General features: G+C 36.3%; 1 protein-coding gene across 13 annotated transcripts in view; it reads left to right on the forward strand.

Moving 5' to 3' along the window:
* The first annotated feature begins 232 nt into the window (after positions 1-232).
* LOC111080364 (phosphatidylinositol 3,4,5-trisphosphate 3-phosphatase and dual-specificity protein phosphatase PTEN) overlaps positions 233-26,691 on the forward strand; it is a 75,945-nt gene continuing 49,486 nt past the window's right edge. For 7 of the 13 annotated variants that reach the window (XM_022375941.2, XM_022375938.2, XM_022375933.2 and 4 more), the window contains exons 1-2: positions 236-522; positions 9,240-9,493. In XM_022375941.2, coding sequence (XP_022231633.1) covers positions 9,394-9,493 — 100 coding nt within the window. In that variant the 5' untranslated portion in view covers positions 236-522; positions 9,240-9,393. Of the gene's footprint in view, positions 523-9,239; positions 9,494-26,691 lie in introns of all 13 variants that reach the window. The other 6 variants (XM_041594690.1, XM_041594691.1, XM_022375935.2 and 3 more) reach the window with 4 other exon arrangements.

Raw genomic sequence — 26,691 nt, forward strand, 5'->3', positions numbered from 1 at the left:
ATCATTTTTTGGGACTAAATCTTGTAGCACTAGGATAAAAATCAAATAAATAAATAAATAGCTCTCCCTATTTATGCAGCTAGTCAGTTGGCAAAGTCTAGTGTCATATGGCCATAATTACCATTTTGCCACTTAAAAAATGTAAAAGTAAGCCTGTCCTACACGACAGCTTCAAGTGTTATACCATTTTTCTATGATATTAAATGTTCGTATTTACGTATTTCCTACTGTATACACCCTGTAGATCTCACGCTTGACAAATTTATTAAAAAAGCATGAGCTATTGTTTAAGTTTTACCATAATTTAAAAAAACTACGTGGCTTAGTAAATTTTATGTGATAACTACTTAAAATAAAGTGTTAAAAACAGACTCTGTTTGAAATTTCAACATATGTACATAAATGTACACCTTAATACCTTAAAAAGTGTATGTACATATGTATGTAGACAAACAGTTGATAGCTGTAATGTGTGAAATATCTGTGGATTTTGTGAATCTGTTTTTGTTTATGCATACAAATGTATGTACAAAATGATCATAAAATAAATGCAAATATTAATTAGACATACATATGAATAGGTATATAAAATTAACTGTATTAGATGAATTTTCTGTTTAATGAGGGAAATATTGTTTGCAAAGCAAGTTCTAATGGTTTCAGCCCCAATGTTAAGAATTAAAACGTGAATTTTTGAGCTTTAATTTCTTTTTAAAAGTTTTTTTTTATACATTTAGATTGTTATAATCAATTCAAAACTATACACTGGATTTATTAAAGAAATCTTCCCTTTTTTTTTAAATAAGGAAGTATATTGAAAAGCTTATACATGTACATATGTATATATTTATTTATATGAGTTCTTATTATTCTTTTGCTTTACTTTTTACATGTCACGAAGTTTTCATTACGTTTATCATTGATAACCTGCCGATCCACTCACAAATATACATGTTTACAAAATTTTAAACAGTCTTCGCTCCTATAGTGCAAAATACGCAGACTTTACTTAGTGCTTCATTAAAGGAGGTTCACTAGAGTAACAGAAATGTGAATTTAATAGGATTTAAATGATGATTCTAATATTTGTATACCCGTACTCAAAAAAGAGTTAAGGGGTATATTGTATTTGTGGTAAAAGTGGATGTGTGCAACGCAGAGAAGGAAACGTTTCCGACCCCATAAAGTATATATATATTCTTTATCAGAATCAATAGCCGAGTCGATATAGCCATGTCCTTTTGTCCGTCTTGATGAGCGCCTAGATCTCAGAGACTATAAGAGCTATTTCTCGCTCGCACACACTGCCCTGTGGAATGCGCAACCTTTGCGGAGAAGATTTATAATTTACATTTAATATGTGGAATCGACATTGTAGATGTAGATAACAGATGTAGCAACAAAAATTTTAAATGTAAAATTTTTTAAAATTACATAAATCATAAGCTCAAAAATTAATATATACTGACTGAGTACGGGTATAAAATTTGAGTCGCGTCCAAGGAAGCGAATCACACGTTCCTTCTCGTTCTGTTTAACTTTGTGGTTTTTGTTAAATTGTTCAAATATTAAAAAAATTGAAGTTTGATGCCGGTAAGAAACCTGTACCCAGCGACCAACAAAACACCCGCACTCTGACATTTTGCGCTGGTCTTCGAAACGGTTATTTTGTTGCTCTTCATTTAACGTCAGTTCCCAAGCACAGACGAATAGTTCAAAACGGAATATCCCATAGTACTCTAACAATAAATGGTATGTCTTGGGCATTGCGAGCCATATTTTCTCCGAGACTGGGACCGACTGCGCCTTGCTAAAAACTGCATTTGTTGTAGAAAAGGGCAGACAACCAACAATGGTTACCCATAAAGTATCCCTGCGACGCAAACTCTTTGGATATGCGGACCCTCACCCGCTAATGTATTGGACACACTGCTCTCACCCACACACACACCTTCTTAAAGGACTTAGTGCTCCGAACTGCCCCTTCAGCAAAGCTACCTCATTTTCAGCCCAACACATCATTGTCGAATGCCGAAAACTTCAACGGTTACGATTGAACATGACTAAGCTCCCAGCCTCCAACGCAGCCAGCTATGGAAAACATCCGCACCATAACAAATTTAATTTTTAAAGCTGGTCTTACAAATAAACTCTAATACCAATAGTAAAGGCGAACCGAAAGCCCTGGCAACTAGTGCTCCATAAATTTGTTGTAGGCTAAGAATTGTATTGTTAGCATTCATATTTATATACAAACAAATAAACAACAAAAAAACCCATTTTTGACAACAAAAACTAAATATTTTTCTTAAAGCTTATTTGTTTTTAATAAACTAACTAATAAATTAAGTTAAAATTTTTTGTTTAATTCGTAATTTAATTTTTTTTTATAAATCTGATTTGTTTTTAATAAATTATTATTTTTAATAATAAAATAATAATTTTCAAATAAAGCTCATAATTTTGTTTAAATTATTAATTAATAACAAAGTACTACCCCACCCATGGAATTAGTGTAAGGAAAGATCGTGTTATTAGAATAATGAGGTACACTGCCGGTCACTTGAATAAGAACACCGTTTTTTTTACACTTTTTGATTTTTCAAATCTCCGTTAACTGCTAGAGTATTGATTCTATTTTTCCATCAAAGAACCATTCATAAAGCTCTTTTTACAAAAAGTATATTAACATCCGAAGAAAAAAAAATATCTACATGAGGGAGTCAAACCTTTCTTTTATGGAAATTATAAAAATAATCGGAAGGAGCTCTACTTTTGAGCTTAATTATATTAAAAATATATATTTGTCAAAAATACAATAAAAGCGCAATTAAACAAGAACGGGAATCGCTTCTGTCTTAATTTTTTTTTGCTTAATGAATGGTTTTTTGATGGAAAAATAGAATCAATGCTCTAGCAGTAAAGAGAGATTTGCTAAATTAACGAGAAGGAACGTGTGAGTCGCTTCTAAAGACACGACTCTACTTATACCCGTACTCAGTCAGTATTTACATTTTTGAGCATATCATTTTTTAGAATTTTAGAATTAAAAAAAAAAATTGTACATTTTAAATTTTTTTGCTACATCTTCTATCTAGATCTACAATGAATATTCTACATCTAACATGTAGATTATACATGTACCGTTTAGAATCTAAATTTTTGATTCTACGTCTCCTCCGGTAGGGGTTGCTCGCGCACTGAACGCGGCATAGTGTGCGAACGAGAAGGAAAATGAGTTACATGGTCGTTGGCAGGAGTGGGCAGGGGAAGCAACTAAAAACTAAAAATTCTGGCTATAATTATGATCCGATCTGGTTCAGATTGGGCAGTCTGATAGATATGGTCATTCTTTACGATACTGGGTTTTTAGTTTTATCGTATCTTTAAAAATGTTCCTGCCACAGATTTTCGTCCTTTGTGAGGGCGGAAGGGGCGGGACGAAATTTTGAAATACACTTGTTGTAGTGGGATATCACATGAGTCTGGAAACAAAATTTGGTTGTCCTAGCTCTTATAGTCTCTGAGATCTAGGCGCTCATCGAGACAGACAGACAGACATGGCTATATCGACTCGGCTATTGATGCTGATCAAGAATATATATACTTTATAGGGTCGGAAACGTGTTTATCTGCCGAAATAATTAACTCGGGAGTGATTTTTGAGACCGGTCTCCAGCCAAGCTGACTCTCGGCAGATGAGAGCACCCATACCATATAGTTTGTGTGTAGGGATGGAAAGTGTGCTAGTTTAGCATTCAAGGCGGCATCTCAATCGCATCGTCAGTACTGTTATTTTCGCGAAAAGCTGCTGTCTTTCGCTAAACATCGCTAATACTTATTTTATTCAAAGTTTGACTTACGGGAAAGTCGAGCTTTTTGGAAGGTTGCGGGCCCAACTGCCAATTGGAAACAAAGCAAACGAAAGGGGTTGAATTTTTGGTACCTGAACGTGTTCCTTTGGCATTGGACTAGCAACGGTATATTTCAGGTAAAATTATTTTTGAGTCGTTTTGGTCAAACGGCTGCAAGTTGACCGTTTATAGATTTTAATGAACAATACCTTAAACGACGCCTAATTAATGCGTCTATCTAAAACTAAAAATGTATGCCAAGAAATTTTTTTCTTTCGGCTTTCCCGAGTTTTTAATGTCAAAATTTCGGGAAAAAATACCGAAAAAAAAAATGATGAAATTTGAATTTGAAAGCTTAATATCTTCCAGTCTCTGGGTCCGATTTATAGCTGCATTTGTCAGCTTTTCAGAACTGCAACCAGATATAAAATACTTAAGTTATGTGAAAAATAGAAGCACTACCTCTGAAAAAAAACATGAACCATAAAAAAAACCATAATTCGTTAAATATTTTTAGACCCCGAAATCTATAAGACTAGAAATGTCGTGTTGACTAGTGTTATACTCGGTAATCGAAGATATTTGGGATATATTAGTTTTGTGGTCGAAGTGGATGCGTGTAAAGCACAGAAGGAAGTCTTAAAGTCCACTTAAAGTATATAAATATGTACAGTTGCGAAAAAAAGAATAGCACCTCTAAAACACATTTTGTTCTTGATAAAATAAATTGTGATTACTGTTGTGATTTTAAAAAATTTTTATTTTTTGTACATATATTATTAAGAATTCCCTATAAAAAAAATAGTGCTACCGTTCTTTAAATTTCTGTCTATATATTTTTTTTTTGCGATTTTACGAAAAAAAAAAACCATCAAAAAACAGCGAAGAAAATAGCACCATTAGCCATTTTTTTAGTGAATCCCCTATATTTCGCGAAATCTTCCTTGTTGAAATCACGTAGTTTTGACTAAGATTTAATTGTTTCTATCATAAAAGTTAATAATAATCATATCAATGGGAAGTTAACTAATGAATTCGTTACTTATTGGGCAATTTTTTAGATTTTACTCCCCTTTTTGAAAAGTGGTACTATTATTTTTTTCGCCTAATTTTATCAATTTTAATAAAGTTCCTTATATAACTTAAAAATGTAAAAAAAAGGGATGATTTTTTTGTAAGAGTTTTTAAGAGTCTTCTTTTCTACAAATTTGCTTACACTTTCCTTAAAAATGTGAGCTGGGCAACTATTTAAAAATTGCTTGTGGTGGTGGGGCTAATATTTATTTTTGCAAATATATATATTATGCTGGGCCAAAATTTGACCAAACATATTTTTTAAGCGAACACTGCTATATTTTTCTTTGTTAGCTAAATCAGGTGAATATCAGTAGGTTCAGCCAAGATTATTATTTTTAGTTACCCTCTTCGCAAAAACTTCTGCAGGTGTTTTGCTTCCAATAACACTAGTCGACATGACATTTCCGCTGTGGCCCAAAATGATTTTCTGATAGATTTTGGGATCTAAAATTTTTTAAAAAAGTATTTTTAAGTATTTATTTTTTGTATAGTTAGTTTTTTTTAAGAATTTTTTAAAATCTGATATTTTTCATATTTTTTTTCAGAGGTAGTGCTTCTATTTTTCACATAACTTACATATCTTATATATCTGGTTGCATAGACTTTTGCAGTTCTGAAAAGCAGGTAAATGCAGCTATAAATCCAACCCAGACAGTTTGTAGCTGCAGCTTAACGTCTAAAAGATATTAAGCTTGCAAATTTAAATTTGATAATTTTTTTAAGGTATCGTTTATAAGAATCGATGGATAAACGGCCAAGGTGCAGCCTTTTAACCAAAACGACTCAAAACTCATTTTAGCTGAAAAATACCGTCCGGTACATTGCTGTTCCAACTGCCAGGATTGCAGGACACAAATATAAGATACTTAAATTCTTAAAAACCAATAAACCCATAACTCGTTAAAAAAATCTCGAAATGCTTCAGAAAAAGTCATTTTGGGCCACAGCGGGAAAAAAGTTCAATTTTGTCGAGTAGTGTAATTGATTGATGACAATATTAATAGATTCTATAAATGCAAAATGCAGATTCGGTACTGCTGAGTCAAATAAAACATTTTAAAATAATTAAGATTAAACAAAATTATGCTTATACAAATTAAACAGCCTTATATAAAATTGATTCATTACACAGCTACACTACACATCAAAATCGAACTTTTTTTTTCCTTAGGGAACCAAACCGACTTTTTCTGATAGTTTTAAGGCTTTAAATTTATGTTATTTTTTGTCACTTTTTTAGCGCTTTGTTTTTTCCCACAACTTAAGTATCTTACATCTGGCTGTAATTACCTTTTCCATTCTGAAAAGCTGATAAATGCATCTATAAAGTCGACCTGAACACTTTGTATATTCAGCTTGCCGTCTGGGAAATATTAAGCTTTCAGATACAAAACTGATAGTTTTTGTGCGGTATTTTTTTCCAAAGTTGACTTTAAAAACTCAGGAAAAGTCGAAACAAAAATTATATCCTCTGTCCTTATATTTTTTGTGTGTAGGCGTCAATACACTTGTATCATAAATAAATATAGTCTATCGGACCTGTTGTGAACAGCACAATAACATAAAAGACGTTTTAACATTAATCATCTTAATCAGAACCGCAATGCTCGCATGTGAAGTAGCTGGCACGCATGTCAGCGTGCACCGGACGACTACATTCAGTGCGGCGGTCAATTTTCTTGGCAGAAGGAGCAGACAGATGATACAAAAATCCTGATTTTCGTCCGATAGAGCCTTGGTTCGCTTAGCTGCTGATTTGGCTAATTTTGGCTTTCGTCTCCGCTTTTTCTGTGCAGAAACAGATGCCTGCATATAGCTTGCCTCCATATAGCATGTAGCTTTGCATCTTACTGAGCTGATTTTTCTTCAAAAGAGCAATACATTCAGGAGAAGTAAGCACGGAACTTTCCATCGGCATGCTACCACGAAGCGAAGGCCGCTTGCAGAAGACAAATTTCATCCAAAAGTGATAGCCAGATGCTCAGTGGTTTAAATGTTATTTATTTGTACTACATTAACATAAACAGCAATACTATGCAGATTCTCAACCAAAAACAACAAAACCAGGGTGTCCATAACCAGTATGTTGTGGCGTGTGTCATAACCGGGCCTTATACCCTTTTTAGGGTATAAATCATGCGGCGCATCATTTCCAAGTGTACCCTATTCTGTCTTGTATTTTTACAAAATACTGCAATTATTCGGGTTATCGACAGCAAACAGCTGTTGTCGTTTTTTGTTTTTGTTGAAAAATTATGCGAAGAAAGATGCGGCTTTTGTGTAAACGCCTCGCATAATTTTTCCGCACCTTCGAAAATGATGCGGCAGTGTAAAAACAGCAGACAATTTTTTCAAAACACCAAAAAAAATGTTATGCAAAAAATCACAAACTGCAATGACAAACACTAACATTTTTGGACAAAATTTACACCCATTTGTTCACACTTAAAAAATAATAAAATTCTGCTTTACGTTTTTTCCCCAATTTTTTTTGTTATTATGCTCATAGCACCTACACTCAATGTGGCTATTTGTTTTGTTATAAGCACAAAACTGCGATTTATTAACAAATATGACTCACAATACTCAGATCAGTAGCATCTGCTTGCTGTCCAAGTTTTCGTGGGGGTGATTACAACTAGACCCCTGTCCACAACCGGCACCTCTTCCCTACATTTGTGCAATAACATAGTAGGTCGTCATGTAAAGGTTTAGATATTGCCTATATATGATGCTACTTTATGCCTCAGAGAACACTCAACTTTTTTTTAGGACTACGATCCGAAGGACACCAGCAGTCGCCAAATTCAATGGAATAGCCGGATCGATCACCCGATCTCAATACAATAGATAATTTTTAACGACCCGTTTTTTAAAGCATTTTTAAAACTTTAATTTTGCTCTGAACATATTTATGATTTATCTAAAGTTATTTTTTCTATTATCACTTAGCTATTAAAAAATGAAAACTCATATTGACACTACTATGATTATGACCGTAGGCGCACAGTGGCTCGTTTTCTCAAAACACGTTGCAAAATTATAACTTTTGAACCCTGCTAGGTATAATTCTGAAATTGAATACATATATTTGCAATACTTAAAATAAATTTTTAAAAGTAAACTTAAAGCAGGCGTGTGTCTGGAAGGGGCGTAATTAACGGTCAAACTCAAAATACCTTTTTTTTTACCATAAAAACCATCATAAAAAATATAAATAAAATTAAACAACATGCAAATATATTTTTGTACAACAAATCTTAATTTTTAATACATTTCTAATAGTTAAACTAAAAAAAAATAATTTATTTTTAATTATTTATTTTGCACTCTCTGAGCTGATAGCACGAAAAGTTAACGTCCAACAAACGTCAAGTAAAAACATTGAACAATCGATTTTTTTTAGGTTTTTGAATCATAAAATAGAGATGTAATCGAAGCGTTTTTAAAAACTGTGAAAGAAAAGCTTTCCCAGCAAATGGCTAACACCTATAGTTCATAAGAAAAGCGACAAAACAAAGATTTCTTCAACTTGCTGTTAGCTTCACGAATGAGAGCCGTTCCGGACTTAAACTAGTATGTTCCTCTGAAATGGTTGCCCATTTGAAATATGAAAATATGAAACAAAATATATTGAGCAATATCTCTGCTGCGTTCTCTAATGGCCGACTACGTAGGGCCGTTTAGTTAGCATGGGTTAGAATGGAAAATAACTAATATCTCCTTAAAGGTGCAATTGTGGTAATGGTATCTTTGTTTGTTTGCTGAATATCACCACTATTTTTTCGTGCAGTCTAATGCTTGGCCAAATGTGGCCTGTTTTTATATTCCGCTAAAAATTGAAAATAGTGCAAAAAATTACGTTTCTTAGTAAAATCTAGTAAAATATAATCGCAAAAAATATTTCTTTTTTTTCTAAATTCATATTTTAAATTTGTTCCTTAAATTAGGGGAAAACAAAGTTTCTCCTATCTTGAGTACTTTTTGAGAAAAATTGAAACCTTAACCTTTGCCGTTTAAGCACGGTTTTCTTCATTTTTTCAAAAACAGAAAAATGGTCTATCTTTGAACAGCGTTAAAAATTAAACATTTTTTTTTAATTATAAAATTTTCGTTTTGAATAGCTTGATCAATTCTTAATTGAAGTGTAACAAAAGTTTTGCCAAATTCAATAACGCGATGTCCGACTTTTGCAACGAGTCTTGGGAAAACGATCCACTGTGAGGCGTTTATAATATAAAGTTTAAATATAAATATATTATACCCAACACTATTTATATATACATAATATTGTTTTTTTTTTTTTAGGAATCCTTTGTATTAATAATGAGTAAAACGTCTTTTTATAAAGTTCTTAATGGATATATTGCTCAACGAGAATAAAATCTATAATTTTCCCAATGGATATATTGCTGGAACTAAAAAAAATTAATTAAATAAAATACACATCAACGAGAACAAAATGGCAAACACAATATCGTTAATGTCCAATGTGATACGAAATGTAGTGAGCAAAAATCGTATTCGGTACACAGACAACGATTACAACTTGGATCTTACATGTAAGAACTTAATATAAATATTTACTATACTTATTACTATATTATTGCTCTATGTGCTAAATGTACTACAGGTCTACTATACTTTCCGATAGTAGACGTGAATGAACTACACAGCTCTTGCCAATGACAATATGTTAGTAAGATGGGTAACGCCCATACATTTCAATTCTTATATTCAGCAAGGTTTTTTGCAGCCACGAAATCCGCGCCATCTCGCTAGTACAAATTCGAGTGCGTTAAAATATAAAAATACATTAAGCTTGCATGTGTAAGTATGCGCAAAATCTGCAAGTACGTACAATATTTGTGTGGAAGTGTGCAAACCACCCGATTTCCCAGAAAAAATCCCTTTTATGAAATTTTTGTAACCCACGAATTTATTAACTGAACGTTAGGATAGAGGTAGACAATACTTTTTCGATCAAGGAAACTAAAAGAGTTCAAATATCCCACATAACAGGTAAAAATGGACCGTTACAAATTCTTTTAGGGTAAAGATATCAGGGAGCGAATATGGAGAAATTGTGTAGTTTTAGGAAGAACATTTGTTATGAGCCGTATGACCTTTTAAAACGTAATTAAAAATTATTTTACGATGAAAGCTTAAAAAACAAGAAGGAACGTGTGAGTCGCTTCTGGGGACGCGACTCTACTCAGTCAGTATATACATTTTTGAGCATATGATTTTTTAGAATTGTAGAATTAAAAAAAATTGTTTACATGTTTTTGCTACATCTGTTATCTACATCTACAATGTATATTCTACATCTAACATGTATTTTCTATATGTATCATTTAGATTCTACATCTCCACCGCTAAGGGTTGATCGCGCACTGAACGAGGCGGAGTGTGCGAGCGAGAAAGAGAATGAGCAGCGGGTTTCTGGCTGGTCGAGGCGGGGGAAGCAACTGAAAACTAATTTCTTCATTCTGGCTATAATTATGATCCGATCTGATTCAGATTCGGCAGTCTGGTTAGATATGGGCATTCTCTACGATACTGCGTTTTTGGTTTTATCGTGTCTTTAAAATTGTGCCTGCCACAGATTTTCGTCCTTTGTGAGGGCGGAAAGGGGGCGGGCGAAATTGGGAAATACACTTGTAGCAGTGTGATATCTCATAAGTCTGGAAACAAAATTTGGTTGCTCTAGCTCTTATAGTCTCTGAGATCTAGACGCTCCATTTTAACGCCTTCAGATAAACTCCAGATTGATAATAAAAAAAAAATAGTTCAAATACAATGGCTCTGGCGAATGAGTCAAAAATGGGCGATTTTACCTTTCCACCAGCGCACCATATGCCGGGAGTTTCGGATTGAAACTTCAATGCATTGCAATGCTGGTAATTGTGCAGCGATAACCTGTGCAATATGGGAACGGCTCCATTCATTTATCCTCTGGCGTTAGATTAATAAAGACATTCCGATTACTCATTTCACGACGCGTACGTCGCACAGTGGGGTCTTTGGCCATTTTAACTTGCTAAATTAATAACTTCCGAACGAATCAAGATATCTTCATGAAATAAATTGCGCTTAAAAGAAAAAACTTTCAAAATTCAAAATTTAGTCTGCAAAAGTACATGGTGCTACAATATCTAGAAGCTTTATAATAAATAGTCAAAGTTTAACTTTGTTGCTAGTGCGTATATTCGTATGTTAAGCATAGTACCCAGCACCGCGGAATCGATAGTTGCATTTTGGGACCGTATGTGGACTGAGAGAACAACTGACGCCCAGCTCAGGAATATATGTTCAACAATTATTCCTGAAGTGAATGGTGCAAATGTAGGCAAAAACTGTCCGCAAAACCAAACAGGGAGATGAAAATTATTCTTTTTTTTACAGTTGGCACGTTTACAAAACACAGCTGATTCATCAACCCTGTTTTACCACACCCTCACGGAATAACAAGCAAATTCATGGCAGGAATTTTCCGTGGTGCTGGCGACAGGCCTTTACTGTAAAATATGCCCCTATTTCCGATGGATCGTCTAATAACACTACTCGACAAAATTGAACTTTTTCTTCCCGCTGTGGACCAAACTTACTTTTTCTGATAGATTTCGGGATTTTCAAATTTTTATAGTACTATTTTTGTATGGTTTAGTTTTATTTTAAGAATTTTTGAAATCTGGTATTTTTTCATGTTTTTTTTCAGAGTTAGTCCTTCAATTTTTCACTTAACCTAAGTATCTTAAATTCTGAAAAGCTGACAAATGCAGTTATAAATCCTACCCAGACAATTTGTAGCTGCAGCTTAACGCCTGGAAGATAAAAAGCTTTCAAATTAAAATTTCATAATTTTTTGCGGTATTTTTTCCGAAATTTTGACTTTGAAAACTCAGGAAAAAACGAAAAAAGAAAAATATTTCTTGGCAAACATTTTTAGTTTTAGATACGCGCATTAATTAGTCGTCGTTTAAGGTATCGTTTGTAAGAATCGATGGATAAAGTTGCAGCCGTTTGACCAAGTCGACTCAAAACTTATTTAACCTAAAAAATACCGTTGCTGGTCCAATGCCAAAAGAACATCTTCAGGTACCAAAAATTCAATTTTTTTCGTTTGTTTTGTTCCCAATTGCCAGTTCAGCCCGCTACTTTCCAAACAGTATTTTTTTTGTCTATTTTTTCATGTTTTGAGTTTGGTTAACGATTTTTAGCTCCACCGTCTCTCCATAGATTTTAATGAACAATACCTTAAAAGATTTCTTCTAATTCTTGTTTCACGTTTCCTGGGCCTCAGAGGTCAGACCTCTCTCAAATTGGTAGGCTCTGATGTTCTATTAAAATTTAACCTTGTGCCAAAATTTTATGAAGCGTGGGAGTAAGCTTCTTTTCAGAATACTTTTTAAATAACAATGCAGTCTTCGAGGCATATTCACCAAATTTGCGGGTGTTAATTTTGTTCTTGCAGTTTAAAATATTCAAATTTACAGCCAATCTTTGGATAATGCCTTCATCCACTCCAGTTATTTTTTCTGTAATTTCGTTTTCCTTAAAGAATTTCCGAGATGAGTTTCCATCGTTTGTGTTCCCGTATCCATATTTGGAGCAGTCGACCCTCACTCAGTCCTAGTTTCGCAAAGAATTCGTCTTGAATCATTTTTATACCCGTACTCAAAAAAGAGTTAAGGGGTATATTAGATTTGTGGTAAAAGTGGATGTGTGTAACGCAGAGAAGGAAACGTTTCGGACCCCATAAAGTATATAAATACTTGATCAGAATCAATAGCCGAGTCAATATAGCCATGTCTGTCTGTCCGTCCGTCCGTCCGTCCGTCTTGTTTGTCGGCTGGATCTCAGAGACTATAAGAGCTAGGGCAACCAAATTTGGTTTCCAGACTCATGTGATATCACACTGCTACAAGTGCATTTGAAAATTTCGCCCCGCCTCCTTCCGTCCCCACAAAGGACGAAAATCTGTGGCAGGCACAATTTTAAAGATACGATAAAACCAAAATCGCAGTATCGTAGAGAATGACCATATCTACCAGATTGCCGAATTTGAATCAGATCGGATCATAATTATATTTTAAAGATACGATAAAACCAAAAACGCAGTATCGTAGAGAATGACCATATCTACCAGATTGCCGAATCTGAATCAGAGCGGATCATTATTATATTTTAAAAATACGATAAAACCAAAAAACGCAGTATCGTAGAGAATGACCATATCTACCAGACTGCCGAATCTGAATCAGATCGGATCATAATTATAGCCAGAATGAAGAAATTAATTTTCAGTTGCTTCCCCCGCCTACTTCAGCAAGAGACCTGCTACTCATTCTCTTTCTCGCTCGCACTCTCTGCCTCGTTCAGTGCGCGAGCAACCCCTAGTGGAGGAGATGAAGAATCTAAATGATACATGTAGAATTGTTGGATGTATAATATACATAGTAGATGTAGATAACATAAGAAGCAAAAAAAATGTAAAAGGTAAAATTTTTGTTTTTTAATTCTAAAATTCTGCGGGTAAAAGTAGAGTCGCGTCCCCAGAAGCGACTCACACGTTCCTTCTCGTTATATATACAGCTGTGTTCAATGAAATAGCAGTGCCGCACCTCACTACTTTCAAAACTCTTTTTGAGATATTTCTAGTCTTTCAAATTGAACAAGTGATATCAATACGAAAAGCCTGGAATGTAAGCATTAGAAACTCGTAGAAACCCTGTTACATTTTCGTTCCATCTTCTTGTTTTTCATGACTTTAGACAACTACCCATGATATCTGCTGTTCAATGAAATAGCAGTGCTGGATTAAATTAATTTTTTTAAATGAAAAAACAAAGCAAATTAATTTAAATAAGTCACCACCCGAAAGCTCAATTTAAAAATCGAATAATTTGATGAAAGAAAGTGTTGGACATTGCAGTTCTTTTGATTTTGAAGCGTTGAAGAAATCATTGCTCGGTCCAGAATAGGATACCTAAGAGATAGACTAAAAACTTAACGCAGGAGGTATAATGGGATTGAAAACTAAGTTGTATGCACTCTCACTATTCTGTTTAATTAATTAACTATAAGAAGTAGACTGAAAATCGATTTTGTATTTGAATAACTTATTTTTCAGAGGATGGTCGGCGATGGTCGAAGGCAAGACAAATCCATCAATATCCTCAAAAATTTTGAAAAAATTTTTTAATCGCTCTGTCAGTGATGTGACAGTTCGTAGACGGTTGATTACACAGTTTTTGAATGCAAGAAGTCCCAGAAAGCTTCGCGTTTGGGTCTGAGAGTACATGGGTGCACGACTTTAGTTTGGAAGAACGCATGCGGAATGGCCTGTGTCACAATGCTTTTGACTGATGATGGTAAAGTTTTACTCTTTGGTAAGATAGACTCAAAAGATTATGTTTGGCACTCACAGAAATCCGATTACCACCTAAAATCATGAAAAAAATAGCATTGGGCATGCTAGGCTGAACCTTATGGGGACCTGCTCATATGAGCTAGTACTTTCTAGCCTGGCGTTTGAGTAAGGTATGGTATTGAGAAAAACTGTGTATGTAGGCATACTTCAGAATACATTACACTCATATTGCACTTGAAAAATTCCTGCTAAAAGGATATTTTAACCGGATAATGACTTTAAACACCCAGAAAAGCTAGCTAGGAATTGATTTTAGTCGGAAAAGATCGACAGTTTGCCATGGCCAACTGTCCAACTGGATATTATGCTGGAATACCAAATACGTTGTTGCAACTGCAAATCCGTCAAGCAGAGCTAAGTTTTAGCAAGTGGTTCAAGGATTATTGGTTCAAATCCTATTGAGGCGTTGGCAAGAGATTAATGAACTATGTATGTTCGGCCGGTGTAAGTTCGCAATGAAACCAAATTGATTAAAAACTAAATATTAAAGCTCAAGAAACATGAAGAACATGAAATATATGTTTTTATTTGAGTTTCGTTGTTTTTTCAATATTAAAAAAAACACTGCTATTTCATTGAACAGCAAAATTCATGGGTATTCGTCTTATGTCATGAAAACAAAAATATGGAACTCAAATGTGTGAATATTTCTTCGGTTTTCTAATGCTAACAGTCCAGTATATTTAAAAAGGTATCATTTGTTCAAGTTGGATAACTGGAAGTGTCTCAAAAAGAGTTTTGAAAGTGATGAGGTACGGCACTGCTATTTCATTGAACACAGCTGTATAGATTTTAAAGTTCTAGATAAATCATAAGCTCACTAATTTATATTCTGACTGAGTACATGTATACAAATAGAGTTGCGTCCACAGAAGCCGCAAACACTTTCCTTCTCGTTTATTTTTAATGAAAATTTCAGTTCGCTGCACGTGCATACATACACACATAGCAAATATCCGTATTTTTACACATATATACTAATATATACAGCTGTGTTCAATGAAATAGTAGTGCCGCACCTCATCACTTTCAAAACTCATTTTGAGACATTTCCAGTTATCCAACTTGAAAAAATGATACCTTTTTAAATAGACAGGACTGTTAGCATTAGAAAACCGAAGAAATATCAATAAATTTGAATTCCATTTTCTTGTTTTACATGACATAAGCCGAATACCCATAAAATTTGCTGTTCAATGAAATAGTAGTGTTTTTTTAGAATATTGAAAAAAATAACGAAACTCAAATAAAAACATATATTTCATGTTCTTCATGTTTCCTGAGCTTTAATATTTAGATTTGAATCAATTTGGTTTTCATTGCGAACTTGCACCAGCCGAATATGGGTCATTAAACTCTTGCCAACGCTGCAATAGGATTTGAGCAACCACTTGCTAAAACTTGGCTTTGGTTGACGAATTTGAAGTTGCAACAATGTATTTGGTATTCTCCCATAAGATTTCGATGAGATTAATATCCAGTTGGACAGTTGGCCATTGCAAAACGTCGATCCGTTCCGATAACAATTAATTTCTAGCGAGATTTTATGGGTGTTTCAAGTCAATTTCAGGTTAAAATATCCTTTTAGCAGGAATTTTTCAACTGTAATATGAATGTAATTTATTTTCAAGTATGCCTACATTAACAGTTATGCTCAAAACCATACTATACTCAAACGCCAGGCCAAAAAGTACTAGCTCATATGAGCTGGGCCCCATAAGGCTCAGCCTAGCATGCCCAATGCTATTTTTTTCATGATTTTAGGTGGTAATCGGGTTTCTGTGAATGCCAAACATATTCTTTTGAGTCTATCTTACCAAAGAGTAAAACTTTACCATCATCAGTAAAAAGTATTTTTGTCACTGTGACACAGGCCATTCCACATGCGTTTTTCCAAACTGAAGTCGTGTACCCATGTACTCTCAGACCCAAACGCGGAACTTTCTAAGACTTCTTGCATTCAAATAATGTGTAATCAACCGTCTACAAACTGTCACATCACTGACAGCGATTTAAAATTTTCTTCATAAATTTTGAGGATATTGAAGGCATGGTCTTTCCTTCGTCCATTGCCGACCATCCTCTAAAAAATATTTTTTTCGAATACAAAATCGATTTTCAGTCTACTTCTTTTAGTTAATTGGGTTAAATACAATATTAAGAGTGCATGCAACTTAATTTTCAATCCCAATATACCTCCTGCCTTAAGTTTTTAGTCTAAATCTTAGGTCTCCTCTTCTGGACCGTGCAATAATTTCTTCAACGCTTCAAAATCAAAATACCGCTATGTACAAAACTTTCTTTAAATTAAATTTTTTAAAATAAATTTATCCCAGCACTACTATTTCATTGAACAGCAAAGTAATGTAAAACAAGAAGATGGAATGCAAATGTAACGGGGTTTCTTCAAGTTGCATGCTTACATTCTAGGCTTTACGTAAAGGTATCACTTGTTCAATTTGAAGGACTAGAAATATCTCAAAAAGAGTTTTGAAAGTAGTGAGGTGCGGCACTACTACGATACATTTTCGTTTTTAAGGGCTTCGGTATTTGCAAATTTTTTCATCGATATGATTTATCTTCTAATTTCATGTTAAAAGCACAATTAGCGTTAAAGCTTACGCTTTAAAGAATTACTCTAACTAAAGCCTCTGTTATGTGTAAAAGAGATGTTATTCCGATGAATAGATAACAAAATCGAGCTGCGACAGCTGTAAGCTGTAAGCACGAAAACGGAAGTGTAGTTGCCCTGACCAAATTTTTCAGAGCCATACCGCACAAAAATCAGAAAAAGTCAGTTTATTTATAAGCGGAAAAATGGCATTGAGTAGTGTTATTTTTCAATGCATTAATGAATCATTTTTTTTTTTTAGTTTCCTGTGCAATTAAGGTTCTTTTTGTTATACGATGTCTATTTAATAAGTTCGATACATTTTGAATTAAAGAACGATTTTTGGACAAACAAGCATTTTATTTTGCACCATAGTCTTTTGTATATGTTAATCTTAATTTTTTTAATCCCTTCCAAAAAATAGTATTTTTTGATGTCCTCAAAATAGGTATTTGTTTGTGACATCGTTGGACTCGAACTTCTTTTCGCCGAGCCATTCAGGTTTGGAAACAATAAATAGTCACTCGGGACTAAATTTGGGAATAGGGCGGGGGAGGAATTCATGGAATTTTGCCATGAAAACTGCTGTTGTTATTGGCTAACTGCGGTCGATTCTTTTTAAAATCTTCATTTAATCGATCCAATAAGTTGGCATAAGATTAGCAATTTACCCTTTTAAAGGTAGCGAACGTGGATAATACCGCGTGCATCCCAAAAAACAGTCGCCATGACTTGATGGGCGGAACAACCCACCTTGGACTTCATTGGCGCAGAATAACCCAGAGGAACCCAATGCTTTTACTGCTTTTGTCTCCGGTGTGTTGTGTTGGATCCACAGTCCATCCACGGTTACAAAACGGTGCAAAAGTTCATTAATTTGATTAAAAAACACCAAACACCCCTTCGAATTTGGGTTGGGTCGAAATTTGGTTGCTCTAGCTCTTATAGTCTCTGAGATCTAGGCGACAAACAAGATGGAGGGTCGGACAGACAGACATGGCTATATCCACTCGGCTATTGATGCTGATCAAGAATATATATACTTTATGCGGTCGGAAACGTTTCCTTCTCTGCGTTACACACATCGACTTTTACCACAAATCTAATATACCGCTTAACTCTTCTTGAGTACGGGTATAAAAATTATAACAACACCATTTTGTTTCCAGAGTCATGAGATATACCACTTTTACAAGTGTAATTAAAAATTTCGCCCGAAGGAGATTGATTTAGAACGGCGTGTTGTGATTTTCGGTGGGTTGGTCAAACAATTTTTGAATTTTATTGCATCTTTGGACGCGACTCTACTTTTATACTCGTACTCAGTCAGTATATAAATTTGTGAACTTATGATTTACAGTTGTGTTCAATGAAATAGTAGTGATGCACCTCATCACTTTCAAAACACTTTTGGAGACACTTCCAGTAGTCCAAATTGAACAAATTATACCTTTATAAATAGACTGTACTGTTAGCATTAGAAAACCGAAGAAATATCCATACATTTGAGTTCCATCTTCTTGTTGTACATGACATAACCCAAATTCCCATGAAATATGCTGTTCAATGAAATAGTAGTGTTTATTTTAGAAAATTAAAAAAAACAACGAAATTTAAATAACAACATACATTTCATGTTCTTCATGTTTCTTGAGCTTTAATATTTTTTTTTTTATCAATTTGGTTTTCATTGCGAACTCTCACCGGCCGGATATGGGTCATTAAACTCTTGCCAACGCTGCAATAGGATTTGAGCCAATAATCATTGAACAACTTGCTAAAACTTTGCTCTGGTTGACGGATTTGCAGTTGCAAGAATGTATTTGGTATTTCCCCGTAAGATTTCGATGAGATTAAGATCCATATAGACAGTTGGACATGACAAAACGTCAATCTATTCGGGGGAAACCCAATTCCTAGCGAGCTTTTGTGAGTGTTTCAGGTCATTATCCTGTTTAAACATCCTTTTAAAAGGATGTTTTCCAACTGTAATATGAATGTAATGTATTCTTAAGTATGCCTACATACACAGTTTTGATCAATACTCCAAGGCTAGACTATATGGCACTAGTAAAAATGAGCTGGGCCCCATAGGGCTCAGCCCAGCATACTGCTATTTTTTTTTTCATGATTTTGTTACCACCCAAAATCTGGATTTCTGTGAATGCCAAATATAATCTTTTGGGTCTATCTTACCATAAACTTACTTACTCTTACTCTTAGGTATCCTCTTCTGGACTGAGCAATGAAATTTCCAACGCTTCAAAATCAAAAGTACCGCTATGTCATAAACTTTCTTTCATCAAATTATTCGATATCTAAAGTGAGCTTGCGAATGGTGGCTTATTTAAATTAATTTGCTATGTTTTTATAATAATGATCTGATCTGATTCAGATTCGGAAATTTGGTAGATGTGGTCATTCTCTACGATCCTGCGTTTTTTGTTTTATCGTATCTTCAAAATTGTAACTTCCACAGTTTTTCGTACTCTGTTAGGGCGGAAGGGGGCTGGGCGAAATAACCTTGTAGTAGTGTGATATCACATGAGCCTGGAAACAAGGTTTGGTTGCTCTAGCTCTTAAGGTCTCTGAGATCTAGGCGCTCATCAAGACGGACAGACGGATAATATACATATTTAGATAAAAGATGTTGAAAAAAAATGTTAAATGTAAAATATTTGTAAACTCTACATAAATCATAAGCTCACTAATTTATATACTGACTGAGTATGGGTATAAAAGTAGAGTTACGTCCACAGAAGCGACTCACTCGTTCCATCTGTTTGCTAACTTGATTTATGCACCCATGTACTCTCTGAACCAAACGATACGATAACCAAGTTATTCTTAAAGATTTGGGGCTTTGAAATTGTTTGATACTATTTTTATTTTTTTCATTGGAAAAATTGTTTTTGAATAATAATAATAATTTTTTTTAAAGCTTTTTTCAGAGGTACTGCTTCTTTTTTTAACATACCTCTAGTATATTACGTCTGGTTGTAAATAACTATGCTATTTTGAAAAGATAATTAAAACAGCTAGATGATAAGGCGAAACACTTTGTGATTTAATCTTACCGTCTGGGAAATATAAAGCATTGAAATGAAAAATGATGATTCTTGTGCGGTATTTACGAAATTTTGACTTTAAAAACCTGAAAAATCTATGGAAAAACTTTGGATCTAAAACTCGTTAACCAAACATACAAAATTAAAGAAAAACGAGAAGGAACGTGTGAGTCGCTTCTGGGGACGCGACTCTACTTATACCCGTACTCAGTCAGCATATACATTTTTGAGCATATAATTATTTAGAATTAAAAAAAAAAAAAAAATTTACATTTGACATTTTTTTGCTACATCTGCTATCTACATCTACATATACTATTTATATTATACATCGAACATGTATTCTACATGTACCATTTAGATTCTACATCTCCTCCGCTAGGGGTTGCTCGCGCACTGAACGCGGCAGAGTGTGCGAGCGAGAAGGAAAATGAGTTGCGTTGTTGTGGGCAGGAGGGGGCAGGGGAAGCAACAGAAAATTAATTTCTTCATTCTGGCTATAATTATGATCCCCTAGCGGAGGAGATGTAGAATCTAAATGGTACTTGTACAAACTACATGTTAGATGTAGAATAGACATTGTAGATAACAAATGTAGCAAAAAAATGTAAAATGTAAAATTTTTTTTAATTCTAAAATTCTAAAAAATCATGCTCAAAAATGTATATACTGACTGAGTACGGGTATAAGTAGAGTCGCGTCCCCAGAAGCGACTCACACGTTCCTTCTCGTTTTTGTTTGGTTTTATCTTGCTACAAGTTCTTGTACATAAGTGGTACATTTGGTTTGCTAATGCTTGTTAACATTTTTTAAAATAATTTAAGTTTTTTGGCTGTCTTCTTTTTTATTCGAATCAGATTCCCTTATGAGAGTCCACACATAGTCGCCCAACATATTCTCATTCCAAAAACCTTGATAACGTTGTTCCATAGATTTTAATTGTAGATGAAATCACTTACGTCGCCTAGGTTTGTCGGAATGTTTGTGGGAGTGCAGGAAATGGATTTTTAGTGACATGTTGGCCCCAATTTGTTCATAATTCTCAATTAGGACTTGGACGATATTAGCGTAATCATCACAAGTACTTTAACAAAAATTTGCATTAATCCTAGCTTAATGTGTAATGGTGGTAAAATAACGTCATCAAACTTCACGAGAGCTGCGTTTTGTATGTTGTAATTTTCCAATGTACTTTCCTCCCGTTTTGGCCAGAGTTTTCTTGAGTAATGCTTAGTTCTAGCTCTACTATCGCATATACACAGGAAGCAGCAGTGTTTTGTGTAACCACCTTGAAATCCCGTTAACATGGCTACGACACGCGACCTTCCACTAGTGTTCATAATATTTTTTATATTTTCAAACAATTTAACCATTGTTTGATATCTTTCCTTCATATTAACAGCATGGGCGATGGGAACAGACGGCTTTTGGTTTCCATAGTGTAAAAAAACAGCCTTTAAACTTTCCTTACTGCTGTCAACAAATAACCTCCAATCTTTTGGGTCGTAAGCTTCGCCCAGTTGCATGAAAATGTCGTGGCAAGCGCACATGTCATCCTTCGTCATATAAAATTGTGCGTGAACCAAATGACGCGTCCGGAAATAAGTTATTTTGACATCTTCATTTAGTAAAAGGGCATCCTTTTAAAAAGAGCCAAGAAGCTCGGCTTTACTTTTAGGAAGATCCAGGATCCTCACCAAATCGTTCAATTGTTCCTGTTAAAGAGGCTTGCAATATTTATATTCTTCTGATTTGTCATTACTTGAATCCGTTGTTCTATGCGACGAAGACAACATCTCATCTTTTTTGCGTTTTGATACTTGATACTGATCAAGGCTTTACGCTTCCTGCTCCTCCTTTAGAGGAAATACCGCCTTGTTGTATCAAGTAACCACATTTCATGGATCTCCCGATTGCAGTTATTTTGAATGATAAACATTCAGAGCCGTGAATCTCTGGTTTTGAGTTTCAAATTGAAATTGTTAAGAAAAAAAGTATTGTATAAGGAATAAAAGTAACTGTCCACAACATTTACAGTTGTTGTTGTATGTTTTGGACAGTTACTTTTATTCCTTATACCTAAGCCTTGGTGTCGATAGATATACACAAATACCTGTGTATATTGCGGTCAAATTTTGATATATATTTCAGGTCCTTTTTGTTTCCTGCAATCCCATTTTGGCAGTTGGATTAGCAACGTACCTTACGGTATTTTTTCAAGTAAAATGAGTTTTGAGTCGTTTTGGTCAAACTGCTGCAACTTGGCCGTTTATCCATCGATTCTTACAAACGTTACCTTAAACGACGCCTAGCTAATGCGTCTCTAAAACTATATTTTTTTTTCGACTTTTCTTGAGTTTTTAAAATCAAAATTTCGGAAAAAAAATACCGAAAAAATTATGAAATTTGAATTTGAAAGCTTTATGTCTTCCAGGCGTTAAGCTGCCGCTACGAATTGTCTGGATCGAATTTATAGCTGCATTTGTAAGCTTTTCAGAACTGGAAAGTCCTCCTCTTCTTCCGAGTCGTCCAGCGCATGACCCTGAGCGGCCACGTTAGTATCCAGACCAAGGTCCTTCTCCACCTCGACTGCCTGCATGGTGTGCGCGTCCTTGTCTTCGGGGATGCGCAGGTAGACGCTACCCATGCCCCACGCCATCTTCCCAAACCTGGGGTAGAGCAGATCCTTCGCCTCCTTGCTGATCTGCAGGATCGCAATGTGTTCCCAATGTGCAGAACCTTCCAGTTCGCCGTTGAAATGTCTGGATTCTGCCGTTGTTGAGCTTCAGCGCACGGTCCCCTTGCATTTCGATGGGGAAGAGTACCTTCGCCTTTGGTATGGAGGGGATTAGCTCCCTGTCCACACCTCCAATTTGGCCCCCCTCACACATCGCTTCCAATTGGCAGACCGTTTGCGTCAGCCACTTGAGTGTGGGGTCGTCCATACATTTCCATATTTTGACCCCGTTCAGCTACCCAGCACCATCGAACGTAGGCATGTGGGCTGTTGGTGGGTCCTTCTCCATTCGTGGAAACAGCGATTCCACGAGCCGCGCGTGCACCATCTTCCAGCGCGCCACCGTCATCTTGCCGTTTTCGTCGCTTCGGTCAATGAGTGCCACGATCAAGTGTCGTTTGGACACCTCGCTGACCTTCGCTTTGGGGTTAGGCCTCTTCGTCGCTTTGGGTGGAGGGCCTGTCTCCTTGGGCCCGCATTGCCGCCTGATCACCGGAGTGTCCTTTATAGCACTCTCTGTTCAGCGTTGCCTTTTGGTGGCAAATATCTCTTCCACTTTGTTGGCGAATCCGTCGTTTGACGCCCTCATTTGGGGCATTTAATCGTAGAGCACCCTTCCTCCCTCAACCCTTTGCTCGCCCCAGGCTAGCTTGGCTTTCTCCTCCTGGGAGATGTCCGCCTTGACTTTGAGCTGGCTCTGTATCTTCAGCGCTGCCTTGTACTGCCTACCTTCATCCTTTTTAGAACCCTTCGGCCCTTCCCTAAGCAGGGAGCTGTTGCCTGTTTCAGTCGAGCGGACAAAGCTTTTTTTCTTCCGTTCTGCTTACCGATAGCACGCTTTCCAGGTCTGACAAAGGCACCCATGCGGCTCAGCTTGCAGTGAGATTTGGTGGCAGTAGCTTTGCAACTGATATGACCTGCTGCCGCCATATCAGAAGTGTGACCGTTGGCGACACGAAGACAGGATTGCTTCTCCATGTGCCCGCCGGTGGTAGCCGCCGATTTTTGGGTTGACATCTCAAGCCGTGCTTGACCATCCTTCCGCTCCATAGCTGGCCCGAAGGTCCATACCGGTTAATATTTCTCGGGGGAACCACCCCTAGCGCTTTATGCCTACCCGCCAGGCACCTTCAGCCATGGCCCTGGTTCAGTCCCGATTTGTTGTCGGGAAGACCTGGACTGGGCTGTGCTCTGAATGTCTGAATAGTACAAGAAGATGATTTTTAAATATGAATGAGAAAGAACGGGAATCCTTTTTTTGTCAGGACGTTGATATGCAATGACTGCACCATCAAGTGGACCATGCGACAGCAAGCCGAAGCCGCCCAACCGACCGAGTGGCGCTGCCGCATGACGCGCGACGCGTGTTACCGAACCGATCGCGAGCATGCAGGAAAGATAGGTGTTAGACTAAAATTCGACGAAAATTAGAGCTAAGCACAACTCAAAGAGCTAAACATAGCTAAGAAATATAACTAATTACGGGAAAGGTATGTTAGTATTAGTGATTTAAGAAGAGGAAGGGAATTAGTAGTTGATATTATGTGGTAGAGGGAATTGAAGTCCGAGCAAAGTATCCTAAATGGTTCGTGCAAGGAATAATTCGATCTACAAAGCGGAAGGAACAAAGGAATGTAGTTTCTAGTAGATCTAATAGGAATCGTAAAGTTTATGCGGCTCAACAAGTCAGGGCTATCTACGTCACCCTTGATCAGGTTGTGCATAAAAATCACACCAAGCTTTTTTCTACGACTAACTAAGGTTGGAAGGTTAATTAAAAGCAATCTACGAGGATAAGATGGCAGTCTCACACCGGCATTCCAGTTAAGGCCACGCAGAGCAGAAAGTAAAAAGTTTTTCTGGACTGATTCTATACGGTCCTGGTGTACTTTGTACTGGGGGCACCATACACAAGAGCCGTACTCTAAAATCGGACGAACAAGCGAGATGTAGAGAGTCTTCGTTATATAGGGGTCGTCAAATTCCTTTGACCACCTCTTTATAAACCCAAGCACACCCATGGCCTTATTTACCATGGTAGAAATGTGGTCAGAAAACTTTAACTTTGGGTCTAATTTAACACCAAGATCATCAACCAAGGCAATTCTCTCAAGAGAACCACCGCAGAGGCTATAAGGAGCCAAAAGGGGGCTGGAGCGATGAAATATCATTACTTTGCATTTCGAGGCATTTAGGTGTACATATTTGCACAACACCATGATTGAAAGTTATTGAGATCGGATTGCAAGCGAGAGTGAAATGAAATGTCCTTATACTGGACACAAAGTTTAACATCATCCGCATACATGAGTACTCGAGAGTTTGTTAATACTGAAGGCAGATCATTAATAAAGAGTGTGAATAGTAGGGGGCCTAGATGGCTGCCCTGTGGTACTCCAGAAGTAACCTTAACAGGTGAAGAGAAGGAGTTTTTGAAGAGGACTCTTTGAGACCTAGAACGAAGGTAGCTAGAAATCCATCTCAAAAGATTAGGCGGAAACCCTAAAAGGTCAAGTTTTTGTGCTAAAAGGGAATGGTTTACAGAATCGAATGCTTTACTAAAATCAGTGTAAATGACATCCGTCTGCAAGTTACCTTGAAAGCCTTTAATGATAAAAGAGGTAAACTCTAAAAAATTTGTTGTTGTTGATAGGAAGCATGAAGAGTTAATGGATAGGGTAATGGATAGTTTAAGCAAGGGTCCACACAGAGCGTCAGCACAGTACCTAAGTACACAGCCGGGAACTCCGTCGGGACCTGGTGAAAACACCGGCTTAACTAGTCGAAGATCATGAAGCAGTGAGCTTTCATTTAACATGGGGCTGAAGATGCCATTCGACCTTGGTAAACTGTATGGATACGGCTGACCAGAGTAGCTTTCATGAGAATAGGTTGTTTGGAAAAATTTGGCAAAAAGATCGGCAATTGCCTGATCATTGTTTGCTGACATATTGAGAAAAGATAACGAGGATGGATTTCTATAGCATGTGAAAAGCGTATCAAGAAAGGAGAAAGCTTTGACCGAGCTATTACATAGTGAGAAAGAGAAGAGGAAGAACCAACATCTCGAAATTTTTTATAAAGTCTTGATTTTAAATTTTTTAGACTGGATAACTCTTTGGTAAACCAAGAAGGCTTTCCAGATCTAACCGGACAAGAAAGTGGGAAACAAGAATCAAAACTGTGTCAAGTACATTGTAAAAAATGTTTGTGCCTTTCATAACGTCAGTGCACAAGTTCAGAGCGGACCAATCAAAATCCCTAATAAGGTTATTAAGCTTCGTAAACTCGGCTTTACGAAAGCAGCGGACACGTTCAGATAGCGTGCCCATTCGATCCAATACAGTAGGGCCAATATCGACTGACACTTCGAATGTAGGATGGTAGGAGTCTTCAGGTATACTGAGCGGAAGGGCTCGGGTTAACAACGCTATGGTCGGATCCGAGACAAAGCACAGATCAAGCAATCGACCCAAGGAATTTTTCACATGGTTGACTTGAGACAGGGATAGGTCTAGCAAGCCGTCGATAAAGTCATGTCCTGACATGGGCACAAGGTTATTAGACTCGTTTACCGAAGACCAAACAGTACCTGGCAAATTGAAATCACCAATAACTATCATATGGTCTTTATCTGATAGCGAGGAAGAAACTGTTTTTTAAGCGGACTGGTGATGCTCGTATATTAAGATATCCGAGGAAGGTGGAATATACGAGCAAGTAATGAAAATGGAAAAGCCTGGGAGAATCAGTTTTACGCACAGGAATTCCAGGTCTTGTTGAACCTGGACCATGAAATGTTCCGACGTGAAGTTTGAGTCTACTGCAATAAGGACCCCACCTCCACGTCGAGACGAACGATCATTTCTCAAAATTGTGTACCGACCTGCCAAAACTTCGGAACTAAG

Source organism: Drosophila obscura, unplaced genomic scaffold (assembly GCF_018151105.1).
Source record: "Drosophila obscura isolate BZ-5 IFL unplaced genomic scaffold, ASM1815110v1 contig_31, whole genome shotgun sequence".
Lineage (NCBI taxonomy): Eukaryota > Metazoa > Arthropoda > Insecta > Diptera > Drosophilidae > Drosophila > Drosophila obscura.